Source organism: Ornithodoros turicata, unplaced genomic scaffold, assembly GCF_037126465.1.
Source record: "Ornithodoros turicata isolate Travis unplaced genomic scaffold, ASM3712646v1 ctg00000958.1, whole genome shotgun sequence".
Lineage (NCBI taxonomy): Eukaryota > Metazoa > Arthropoda > Arachnida > Ixodida > Argasidae > Ornithodoros > Ornithodoros turicata.
In genome coordinates, this window is record NW_026999427.1 from 30,364 (window position 1) to 43,838 (window position 13,475).

Below are 13,475 nucleotides of genomic sequence, written 5' to 3' on the forward strand. Positions count from 1 at the left end.
GCACCAAAACACCAAACACCAATCGAGGTACGTAGATGAGGCTTAAATGTTTTCCCCGTCTACTATGTTCCTATGCTCTCAGCATCACGGCCCAGAAAACAACGAAGATCCTGTGATGTTTTGCTCCTTAGTACCTACTTTGCTATTGTCTCCTTGTGCATATCTAATAGTCATATCTTCTATCTATCCTAGTCATATCTAATAGAAATTAGACTGTTGCGATGCCTTTTTATGCCAATAACAAACTTTCCAGCACTCATAAATTGAGCGATTCGATTAATGGAAACAAAATGATGAAAAGAGGGCGTCGTGAAAACTTGGTACAAAATAGATTTCTGAAAACACGACTACCAGCTTGTTCTGGGTGAACATTGAAGGGGTCGTGAAATGATTCTCCCGCTCTTTGGTGGGGGTCATGGCGGTTGGTATTTCTCTCTGAAATACATACCAAGCAAGGTCCCATGCAGATGTCATCTCGCGTTCGGAAGTTACGGCGCATGAAAATGCAGCACTGCGAGAGGGGTGCCGTCGATCCCTACCTCAGTCCCCACAATTATACAAGGTGTTCGCTCTAACGTGTCCAGAAAATATATTTAAGGCGAGCGATAAAAGAAAAGCAAGAGGTACTTTTCTGCTACTTGAGTAAGAAACAGGTACTGCTTCACTAGTAGCACCCGTTTCTTAGTCAAGTAGCTGAAAGTTAGCGCTCGTTTCTTTTTTATCGCCCGCTTTAAATAAAATTGCTGGACACGTTAGAGAAACACCCTGTATATAGCTCTTCATTTATACATATAGTTTTAACAATTTTAAATATTTTTTTAAGATATATATATTTTCAAATATATCCCCCGCCGGGGGCCGGAACAGGAGTGGACATACTTGTGTTAGTGGAATAAAATATACACGTTCAACAAATACTCTCTACCAATATACAGGGTGTTTCACCTAAGGTGATAAAAAAATTCTAACTGGTGACGTACTCACAGGAGGATTGTCGGACTTTCAGCATTTACCTTCTAGAAACCTTTGCCACCATTGAGGAAGGCTTTGGACAATTTTTAGTTGCGGGAAATTTTTTTTTTTTTTTTCAGTTGAACTCTGAAAGTTGCCAAGCGAACCTCACTTTTTTTTTTTACAGAAATATGATGTCGTCCATGGATAACCGCAGACCCAACAAAAACCATGCGCAGTATCGCTACAGAAATAGTAAAAAAAAAAATTACTAAGACTTACGCTTTAGCCCCGTCTGCTTGATTTTCGCAGAGAAGTGCGCGCGAAATCTGTGTCTAGACGAGAAAATGTTATCGCCTTCATTTGTTTTGACTTCTTTGTGATAAGTCAGTTGTTTTGTTTTCTCTGTGATAAGTCGGTTGTTTTGTTTTCTTTGTGATAAGTCTGTTGTTTTGTTTTCTCTGTGATAAGTCGGTTGTCACCAGCATCAAGGTCAACGCGGCACAAAGAAAGGTAAAACAAGAGGCAGGAACACTTCCTCCTCTCCCCGCAAATACTGTGCGCTTTTCATTGCGACAATCAAGCAGGCGCGGTTAAAGCCGAATTTTTACTACTTTTTTAAAGACTATTTCTGTTGCGATACTGTGCACAGTTTTGGTTGGGTTTGTGGTTGTCTGCGAAGGACTTCATATCCCTGTAAAAAAAAAAAGTGAGATTCGCTTGGCAATTTTTGAAGTTCAAATGAAACATAAATTTCCCGCAATTAAAAATTGTCCAAAGCCTTCCTCAATGGTGGCAAAAGTTTCCTGAAGGTAGTTGCCGAAAGTCCGACAATCCTCCGGCGAGTACGTAGCCAGTTAGAATTTTTGATCACCTTAGGTGAAACACCCTGTATACCTAAAGAAGTGACTGTATAAGCTATGATAGCTTTAGAGTCCACTTTCTTCCATGCAGGCATCCCAATATTTTATCTCGGGCGTTCCTCACTTTGGTCACTTCCTGCACTTCACTGCGAGGATCAACGTTGAAAGCTGAAACTTCTTAAATATTGGAAAGCTATGCAGTGCAGCACATTAATGAAATCCGCCCAGAAAATGGAACCTCTGTATGCAATATGGGGATAAGTCGAATTATCCCCTTTTTAGTGTTTTTGTTGCAATGACAGCTACATTCCAGTATGTACCTGCTAAATAAAATTTAGGACCATAACGCAATTTATTGACTCGCTGCAGGAAGGTAAGAAACGGAAAATGCGTGTGTGCCAATGGGATGGACAGCCAGATCAGGCCCATTTTCTACGCATGCATACAAATGGCGTACCCTAAATTTTGCTACGATGCGGAAATGAACTTCGACTTCCATTAGAAAAACATGTTCTTCCTACCTCACGTGACCGTGTCAGCAGTCCTGCTGAGCGTTGTAATCGGAAAAACGGTGCGCACTGTGCTAATAAGTCATATTTTGCTGGCCCTGCAGAACATTATTTTCAAGATTGTGCTCGTTTAGCAGCACGATAATCACGATCTAGGCTGCTCCACTGCGCAAAGGTAACATCGGCCATCCTGCCGTCACCATGAAAGTCCGACTCGTGAAAACAGTTTTTTCCTTCACGGAAACCCTGCGCATGCATTGTTATATTGAAAAAGGGGATATCTCATGCTCCTGGATTTTGTTCAATTTCTGCTAAATCACACACACACAAATGATGCGAATGGGACACGCATGTAGAGTAGACACATGCATATGTGTTACACATTATGTATTTGTGTTATTCGAGGAAACTTATCCGCAATTAATTTACCAAATATTCACTCGCAGTTTTCTCGGTTTAGGATTTTTAGACTTATCCCCTTATTGCATACAGAGGCTCAATTGTGCTACAGGCAGAATGCATGACTGGGGTGTCAGAGCTATACTCCTTCCTTTTTTGAAAACGGCTACAGCAAAATTACGCAGAAGTAAACAAAGTAGTAATGTGATGCGACAACGCCCATATAGCGTATCGTGAAAGATGCCTCAAGTGTTCTGGGTGGGTCCTTCAGAATTTCACTCACGCTCGACTTCTGAACAGATTTCGTATCGATGCGCGTCATTTAATCGGATGGTCCGCACAAACGATTTGGTCGATCGTTTTTTTTTCTCCTTTGTCGAACGGTAGTTCCTTGAATGAACGTAACGTAACGCTCTTTGCCTGAAAGTGCTTTCTGGTCCCCTATTATGGATGCACATTACAGCGTGAGTCTTTATTTGCAGTGGTAGCGTCGTCTGCTCACTGGGAAAGGGTGGAGGCATTGCCAGCGTGGCAGACGTATGCTTCCCACCAAAAGGGAGATCTCAGACGGCGACGCTGCGACGAGGTCGCCGTGGACGTCGCGGGCATGCCGGGGCCCTGGTCACCTCTCCGGGTGGCACTTGTACTGCTTGCAGCTGCAGCCATCATTGGAGGGGCCTTGCTGCATGCCAAGCTGGTGTAAGGAGGGTTAAATGTCCCTTTTTTTTACTCTTTCACTCGCGTGAAACTACCACTGGTATCTAGGGGCGGTGCTAGGGGTGTGCGGGGCCTAGGGTTGCCACCTTTCGTAGTGAAAAATACCGACTGAGGGAGGGGAGGTGGAATAGAGGGAAAGGAGGAAAGGCTCGCGGGAAAGGGAAGTGGGTGAGGGGTGGAAGAGCGCACACAGAAAACAGAGAGATAGAGAGAGAGCTCAAGATAATACGAGGAAACATATGTTCCTGTGTGTAATAATAATAATAATGAATAACTAAGGAAAGAACTGGTGACTGCAGAGTTGGGTCTGTGCTCCAGATTTATTCAAGCTGTAGTGGAATGTTGAAGGGAAAACCCCGCAAAAGCCCATATGAAAGGTCTTGAGTCACAAATACCCGCAAAAGGCTGCCGGTATCTCTTTCCTACCGGCAGAGCGAGTAAAATAACCGGCCGTGCCGGTATAATACCGCCTGGTGGCAACCGTAGCGGGGCCTCAGGCAAAGGCCCATTGCTGCGCCAGTTTCACACCGGCAGTAATGAAAAGATGAGAAATAATAAGATAAAGGGAGATTTTAGGAGTACGGGAAATGGCGGCGGGAGAGAAGGGTGCGAAATCCTCAGTATAGCTTGCAGGGTTGGCGGATTATCTTAAAAGGGGGACTTTTTCGCATGACATGACGGAATGGCACATAACACATTCTTCTCTCATTTCTGTTTTAGTCGAAGATCGTGCGTGCGATTAAGTGCATACTTCATATTAAAAAAAAAAAGTAATCCCTGGTTGAGGGCTTCGTTCGCAGGGCCTATGCGAGCGCGGGGCCTAAGGCGGTTGCCTAATTCTCCCCCTACCACCAGCCCTACGGGTATCGCAACTTTGAACCACGTCTGCACCTGTTCTTGGTGTCGAGAACATACCATAGTTTTCAAGTGTGTTTGATCAGGTTAAGCTCCTAAATGTAACATGATACAGTCAAACTCCTTTATAGCGAACACCTTTTTAACGAAAATACCACTACAGCAAATTTTTTTGCGGTACCGCTGGAGCCCTATAGGTCCAATAATGGACATCCTTTTTAACGAAAATACCTCTACTGCGAATTTTTTTTGCTGTCACCTGAGTTTCGTTGTAAAGGAGTTTGACTGTAGCTATTTGTTACGTTTCAGATTTGAATTCGAGTGGTAGTACTCAACTAGTATACGTGTCTTCATTGAACACACAATGGACATCGGACTTTCTTTCTTTCGTCATTTTGACCGAATACCTACGTATTGTCAAGGGGGGCCCTGCAGTAGAGATGGTAGCAGATGCCAGTGGGTGGTATTGTCTGCCACTAAACCTGTTTTCATAATTTGAAAAGCACGTGTTATCCCAGCAACTCTCGTTCTTTGCTAAAATTTTGTTTACTGTGCTACTTAAGCTCAAAATGCGCCATCATTATTGCGAAAGAAGAAATGCAGCATTGAAACTGTCTCCTTGGCCTGCCATACGCTGCTCTCTGCTATGCAACACTGGTAATGCTGCCACCACAATAGAAACAAAGACAAAGTGTGACAAAGTATGGCGTGCATGCTTCTCTGTAGGTATTTGCATGAGAACGTGACACGTGAACCATACTTGTGACGTGGACTTGTTCCCAGAGGCACTCCAGAAGTGGCAAATGTGTAGGGTTCTTCGGGTTTTATGATTTTTCGAATTTGGCAGGGGGGGGAATGGTGCTATTTAGTATTTACACACGAGAGTTCGGGGAGAAATCAGATACTATGATCTCTGTTTGATATGTCATTGGGGAATTTTCGGATGAAGTGAAAGTCATATGAAACCAGCCACTGCAGTGACACTGGGACTCGAAACAAGAACCTTTATATTTCCGCTCGGTACTGGGGCAGTTAATGACAGCGGTATTCTAACACTTGCCCGAGCTCCACAAAAGCTCGTCTTTGACTCCTGCAGGAGGGGATCATAAAGGAGGACAAATAGGTTGTCACAAATAGCTCTCTTTACTGATATTATGATCCACTTTTTCGACGATTTACCTAGAACGACAAGTTGACAAGGACCGCAAGGATTTCGGGTAGATATCGGGTTTTACCCGAATTCTGGAAAACTTTTTCGGGGGGGGGGGGGGGGGGGGGGGAACTATCGTGAAAAATCGGGTTTAACCCGAAAACGAAGAACCCTACAAATATGCCAGTTGTAAAGTTTACATTGGTCGTTGAAAAACAAGAGCACGTCGTTTCTGTTTGAAAACATGCGTGTATCCCCGATAGAGAACAACTGAAGAAGTTCAGGTTGTTCATAACTAAGGCCGCTGGTTTTCTGCTGCAGCACATTCAAAATTCTGAGGCACCGACTCGTAAATTCCGCGATTTTCCGCTGCAAGCAGTCAACGGCTGCTTGAAATGGGAAGCACTTTATTTTTCTTTGATAATGTGGGGACAGAAATATTTTATAAAATTACAGCTTGAAAGCAGTGTTGTGGCTCTGCATTGCATACATGATATCTCGATTTCCCCTCTGAAAAAGACAAAGGTCTGTCACCTGCAATTATTTTATACTTGCTGAAAGATGTTTCGCCATCTACAGAGTTTATAGGGAGCTTATAGCAAGATTATAGGAAGGAGCTTACAATACATGCTCTGTGGAAATTTACAGACACCCTTTTTGTTTCTGGGCTGTAGGCATTATTTAAGAGTCTTTAAAGGCAAACTTCCAAACATAAAATCAGAATCCCCCACTGCAACCGCTAAACTGCTCACGGGAGGGATGCCTTCCCTTCCTCTGGCGGAGTATGCGCAGTTAACTTTGGCTAATGTTATCTTAAACTAAACTACAATCTGTCTGTGTTGGGCTGTTGGCCCTGCTGTATGGACAATTTCGTAAAGCAGGCTTCACCTCATGCAGGGAAGCGTCAGGTGAAGCCCACCTTCGTGAGGTGTCGTTCATACTCTGCGAATAGTCGGATATTCGGAAATCCGAATGTTGGGTATTCGATTCGCGAATGAAATACTTCGAGTGATTGATATTTGATTCGAATTCGAGAACTCGAATATGCGCACACCGCTAAAAATAAGGGGTTCTGTGAAATTCCATGCCATGGAAAGGAATCTCGGGGGGGAAAACCCGGGGTGTTATTCATAACTAGAGCCTGAAGTTTTAGGCTTTTACCCGATTCTTTCCCGAATTTGCACCCGAAATTGAAGGTTGCCTCTTTAGGGTGAAACCCGATTTTTACCAGGCAAATTGCCCTCTCTGGGATGTCTGTTGGAATGCACCAACTTGCTTGCTTGGCAGAAAAATGCAGTTACATCACCGTTTGTACCAAACCGCTACAGTTAGTTTGAATAACTGAGCCCGATTTCTCCCCGATTTTAGTGTAATGGAAGTTTTTTAACCCGAATTCGCATGAATTTAGTGCACACGTTTATTTACCCGATTTTTACCCCCGAATTTAGAAAAAAATATTTCCCGAAAACTTCAGGCTCTATTCATAACCAATGCTTGCCGACGTGAAGGAACATTTACCCGACAGTCCCTGTGCGGTTGACTTCCTGGTTGATTGTGTGAGAGATAGTAGGGATGACTGATGGTTTATTTATTATTTATTTATCTAGCAACACTACTCATGCCGACATGTGCTATAGTGGGACAGATGAAGCGCAACAAGGATTTTGTTCATTTAAAATTCCCCCAGTACCCCAAGGGTGGCTGTTATCGCGCTGGGAAATGGGACTGAATTTTTTCCAGCGAGGGACACACGCCATTCGTAAATCGAGGTTTGACTATATTTTCGAATTTGCTAAAAACAAAACAAATCGCTCCGCTCTCTACCATTTAAAGTTCAAGGTTTTAAATTTTTTTTCTTCTGGGTGCCATGCTGGTGAGCAGTACGTCATTGTGGATCTGATGAGTGTGGTATATGCATCCAAAACGAGCATTACTATGCTCGGGGCTTGCCTCAGGGTATGACGAATTATATTCAACTTCTTCCGTGACTTTCCTTTTATAAAAGTGACACTCGGTGCTTCCACGATAATTCACTATCTAAGATTACACCTGGGTATTTATATTCTTCTACACCCATTACGTGGAAATCATGGAGTTGAATAATTACATTTTTGCACATTTTTTCTCAGACCTAAAGTGCCACTACGGATTAAATCTTGCGCCTTCAGAATCCTACCAAAGTTAGGTTACTGAAATGTTCTCGTCTCGCTTTATACATTCCCGAATAATATTCTGGCTCCCCGTGACGCGAAGGTTGGAGGGAAATTAATTTTTATTTTTGATAATGGAGCGCCCGAATCTCATCTTGCAACTTCTCGCTTCTTCAGAGGGCCCACTTTTTTTGCACTCCGTTAGTGAAGGCCCATATCCTCCGACCTCGGAGAAGACACAAAGGAGGGAGAAGACCCCTCTCCCATTTTCCCCTCTTTCGATCGGCGTCACGTGACTTCTCCACCGCGTGACCCTCACCGGACGCCGGCGTCGTTGCAAGGCATAGAACTCTCATAATAACTAGAAACAAAGCCAGCGAAGAGGAGCACCTCAACATGTGAGCCGCCACGATCGATACGGTAGGCCTAGCGTGTTACGAATGCTGGCACCTACGAGTTCCCTGGCCCGTTGTTTCATGTCGCAGCACAAGGCGTAAACCGTACGATACTCGTTCCCTAGAGAATCCAAACGCACAGGTTATGGCAGACAAAACAAACACACTTCGCCGCACACGGCATGGCACGCGGAGCGGAAGCGGAAGCGGAAGCGGAAGCAACTTGCATTGGATCGGATACCACACGTGGAAAGGCTGTGGCGGAATCCAATGGCCCAATCCAAAATATCGATCATGGCGCCTTCCGGATTTGGACGTTGGGAGAGGGTCTTGCCTCGGTACAACTCCTTTGCCCTCCCCCATCACTCTCTCTCCCGGCTTTTCTTCTAGCCTTTCTACTTATGATTCCTATGTTGCAAGGAGACAAGCGCTCCCTACAAAACATGACATCGCTGCAATTTGTGTGTGCAAGACATGACCTCACCTGCTCCTCGAGTCGTAGAAACTGGTGGAGGTCAGCAGATCTTCAAAGGTTGATAGAAATGCGCAACGCTCGCAAACAGAATTGAAATTTCGAGTATAGAATCCTCGAGGCACCTTCTCCTCACGGACTAAATAGGATAAACACTGTTTTCCGAGTCCGGAGTGACACTTTAAAGACATTCCGACTTATTTCTTAGCATTTCATATTCATTTGTCATTCTCGACACCATCTCTGCGTTTCTTGTATGTTTGCGTTTAAAATAAGCTGGTCCTCTGGCATAGATACATGCGTGGGTACAGATTATAGTCATCAGCGAAAAGCTTAAAGTCGCATGATACAGATTGAGTTAAGTCATTTGTATAGTTAGGAGAAATAATAACGGTCCCGAGACAGCCCCTTAGGGACAGCTGACAATACATTTTGTTTGTTTGAGTGAGCTCCATCAAATGAAACAAACTACTGTCGAGATGTCAAATAGACTGATATCCGCGAGGCTAATTTTTGATTCTTAAAGGCTTTTACGGCTTTTATAATTAGTTTAGAGTGTGACACCTTGCCAAACACTTCTTCAAAATCAATAAATAGGACATCACATTGTTTCTCTCAGACACGACTCCCAATCGTGTTTCTCTTCAATTAATTGTACGGTCATTGAAGATCCTCTTCTGAATCCAAATTGGTCATTACTTAGTATTTTATTCCTTACTAAGAATTCCATTATTTGCTTGTATCTTGGACCACGAAGAAGTCGGTGAAATACTGTAGGCCTATAGTAGGAACAGTAAGTTTTGTCACCACATTTGAAGGCTGGGTGACTTTAGCTAGCTTCCATTCGCTAGAGGTTCGCCCAGATTCATATCGCTGCCTGAACAACCTTGTCAGCACAGGGGTAGTATATTCGATGAATTGCCACCGCAAGAATGTGTTATCAATGTTGTCTGTCTCATGCATTGTCATGTTCAGGTGTGCTGGATTGAAAGCAGTACGTATAGCATTCCCTATTCAAGCCACACTGAACAAGAGTAACAATGTCATGCCGTATGACTGCAGCAAAAGTATCAAAGTATGCGCATTATGCCGTAGAAATTGGCGAAAAGGTGGGTTGATAATTACATTATCCGTCATGATACCGTGTCTCCTATGCTTAAACATGCTGCATACTGGAAAATCTGCTGGACATCCATCTTTTATTTATACTACAAAAGATGGGCTTAGTAACTTGTACAGTTACTTACAAACAACTGTTGTAAGTTAACAACTGTTAACTACAACTCTTAACTACAACACTTGTTATTCTAAAACAACAAAAAGTATGTGTACAAATTTGGGTGTGTGGTGCATCGTAGACGACAAAACCCTGTCTGTTACAGTAGGAATACACTGGGCATGTTTTTGGCCATTTCTAATTTACCTACATTAATGGTAGAAGTGCAAGGGTGCAGGCGAGCTGGTACATTGTAAAACGACGATAAAAACCGGAGACACGGAACAGAAAAAAGAGACAGAAAGACGAGACTGAGAACGTGTCGTGTTGTCTCTATTTTCTGTTCCGTGTCTCCGGTTTTTATCGTTTTACCTACATTGTTTACTATGGTAGTGGTAGATGTTTGTTTGGAAAGTATGTTGTAAAGACCAGTGAGGTGAAAGGTCAACTTTATATTCGTTTCTAAAAAAAATGAACGCAGAGAAAACGTGCTCACTAGTGATGTGTGAGTCTGTGTCTCTAAGGAAGCGCCACGTTTATGGCACTGCACTGTGGGGGGTGCTGTACAGGGCCGACTAATGTCGCCGAAGAATAGACTACGTCCTGTATCAGTCTGTGCTGTCTAAGAGTGTCATGAGGAGCAGTGCATCATTGACAGTTCAATAGGAGACGTGACGCATTTGCCTCCGCAGTGTAAGCGGGACAGTTGAGAGAGTGCAGTTGGAGCAGCTTCAGGAGAAATGATGGGATTCATGTAACGAGACTGAACAAAGCAGGGGGAGGCAAGTAAGCTGGTGCATAGGCGTCGACTGCGGACGGGGCACGGAACATGAACTAGGGGGGGCGCCGCCTCCCCCGGGAAGTCCCTCTAAGAGACTGACACCAACCTTTGGGGCTCGGCGCGCCCAGGTCAAAAGAGCAAAGAGGCACCAACCCCAAAAATGCATCTTGCAATTTGTAAAATATGTATCCGCCCACCATAGTCATTATCACAGTAGAAGGTGAGGCGAAGAAACACAGAGGATGACACAACACATTGCCTGAATTTCGTCCAAAGCAATCAGATCAATGAAACGAAAGCAGTCGAAAAGGTACCTGCAGCTGCCAGTGAGGTGCAACGGTAGAATCTTCGGAACGCATATCCGTTGGGAGCTGGTTCAACTCTCGCTGGTCCATTTCATTGACCATATTCATAATATTGCGCGCATTTCAGGTCAAACACCGAGGATGCAATGCATTTTGTTTCTTTTGCACTCAGTTTTCAAAGGCATAATGCCTTCAGTTGTGCACATGTTCACTGTTTACATTCTCTCTGTTTTTCTTTTCTTCTGTTCTTCCTTCCTCTTATTTCTTTACCAGTTCTGCATACATCATAGGATCCCGCCAGAATGTGTGATTCTTCAGCTTTAGTTTTGTGTTCTTCATTTTTCTTTTCCTTTTCTTTCCTTCTTTTTGTTTTCTTATTTTCTTTGCCTCTTTTGTCTTCCCCCTTTCACTTTCTTTTTAATAACAAGCCGACATCCATCTGGCTTACCTTTCCTTTCTTTTTTTCTTAATAAACATATCCCCCCCCGCCACAGTACTTACTTCGCGGTGCGCCCTTGCCCCCCCCCCCCCCTCGAAAAAATGAAAACTGCTCTCCGCCTCTGAGCTGGTGCATCGTAGATAACAGTGGCATTTCCTTGAGTTTGAGGAAGCCGAGAACAAAACATGCACAAAAAAGATGAGTGTCATCCTGTTTGGTATTTGTGTCTTTCGTTCTCAGCTTCCTCAAACTGAAGGAAATGCCACCGTCTCGTACACTGGGGCCTACCCAGGACACGTACCATTCTATTCTCCGTTATTGGTAACGCAACAGTGCAAATTCTCTTACTCCAAGGGGCCATGATTATTATGAAGAACGCAGATTAAATCAATAAGAGCTGCACAGCTTCCTGCGAGCTGTGCCACCAGTAGGGCCCGGAAATTTAGGCACTAAAAAACTATGGAAGTAGGCGGGTATTTACGCCCCCCAAGACACCAAAATAGTCTATGAAATGCAAAAATAGGCACGTTAATTTGGTACACTCTCTGACTGTGTTAGTGTTTCAGAATGCTCCGTTCAGGAAAACATGCTCATTTAAAGTCAATACGGTAGTGCTAGATATTTTTAAATGATACTTGATATGAGATAATACTAGATGTCCGCCCTCGATGATCCCGAAAGGCCAAGAAAGGGCAGACCTTTTTATCAGATATACATGAACCCCTTCCGCAAACCAAGGTTCTGAAGAAAGCCAAACACATGCACACACAAAAAAATGAAAAAAGGAAAACATAGAGAGAACAAAAGGCACAAACAAGTAGAAACAAAAGCAAGATGCAGCACCTCAAAAAGAGCCGGAAAGGCGCGCTCGCATTCTAATCCATAAAAAAGGCTGTTATGGCATCTAAAAATGCTAAAAATTGCCACCATTTTAATAGAGTCGATGAAAAGGAAGGCAGCCCCGAAAATGTTGCATTTAGGGGTTTGTGAGCATTTATAGACGAGTGCCTAAAATTCCAGGCCCTAGCCATCAGCATAATCAAGCTCCCCAAATAATTGCGTGAGTGCAGACGAAAGCAAAATAATTACGCAATTTTGAATTGTCTTGCGCTGTCTAGAAGCGACAACATAGGAACATTGAAACATAAAAAACAGGCTAGCTATAATTAGAGGAAGGCATGGGTGCAGTTATATCCATGTGGATGTCTGTGTCACATCCTGGTTTATGGGCAGAAATATACAGTCGACCCGCGTTTATCCGGACAGCTCCTGTGAAAATGTCCTAATAGTGGGGAAACTGGATAAGTGAAACACAAAAATCCAGAGTGATCCTAATGGGACATGTTTATTGACTACTATCCATTGTCATCTGTTTCATTCTAATACACGCATCCAGTTCTTGCATATCTTTGCTAATGGCCTTAACTTGCGAAATATTGTTCTGTTGTTCGAAAAATACTAGCGCTGTTCTCATACTAGCGAATACTAGTACTAGTGAAGTACTCATACTAGTGAAAAATACTAGCTCTGTAGTGTCGGCCGCTAATTTTCTACCGTCGCAGCTGGTGCATCCCCGCTTTCATCATCAGACTCTTCTTGAACACTATCGGAAGCGACGACACTGTCGTTGTCGTCATCAATGATTGCAGCACAGGGGTCCTCGTTGCGGACCTTCTCAGTCTGAAATGGCCAGACTGCTCAGGTGGATTACTTTTGTGTAACGTGCAAAGTGGGAAAGGGAGAAAATTCTTCCTAGCGACGCCCTCTTTGTGTCAGTAAAAAGGAGGCCACAACCGGGGTTCTTGACCTCGCTTGACCAGGAGTGGGCCAAGTGTCCTTCTTGGACAATGGCCAGATAACTGAAGCCGATTGTTGGGTATTAGTCACTTCCGTTCCCTGGAATTCTCGTCCGAGTCCGGAAGCTGAAGTCTGGATAAACGAGGGCGAAATACATGGGGAGAAATCCGTCACCATGCTTTTTTGTCCGGATAGCGCAGGATCTGGATAAAGGAAGTCCGGGTAAGCGCGGGTCGACTGTATAATGCTTTGAAATCCACGCGTATAAAGGTGCGGATAAAACTGCACATCCCTGAGGTGCACGCGGATAGCTGCTCTCTCAACTAAGCATTAGCGTCTCTTAAAGGAGCACGGAAGTGACGTTTAACATGACTCGAAATCCTGCTTCATTTGTGAAGCTGTCCACAAGGGGTCACCATGCAAAATATTTAAGATCTGCGACACAAGGTCACTGCGCAATACACTCTACAAAAGAC

General features: G+C 43.9%; 1 protein-coding gene across 4 annotated transcripts in view; it reads left to right on the forward strand.

Annotated features, from left to right (window-relative positions):
- The window catches only part of LOC135375949 (galactose-3-O-sulfotransferase 4-like), a 34,379-nt gene that overhangs the window by 1,612 nt on the left and 19,292 nt on the right, over positions 1 to 13,475 (forward strand). For all 4 annotated transcript variants that reach the window (XM_064608583.1, XM_064608582.1, XM_064608585.1 and 1 more), the window contains exon 2: positions 3,205 to 3,421. In XM_064608583.1, coding sequence (XP_064464653.1) covers positions 3,330 to 3,421 — 92 coding nt within the window. In that variant the 5' untranslated portion in view covers positions 3,205 to 3,329. The remainder of the gene's footprint in view (positions 1 to 3,204; positions 3,422 to 13,475) is intronic.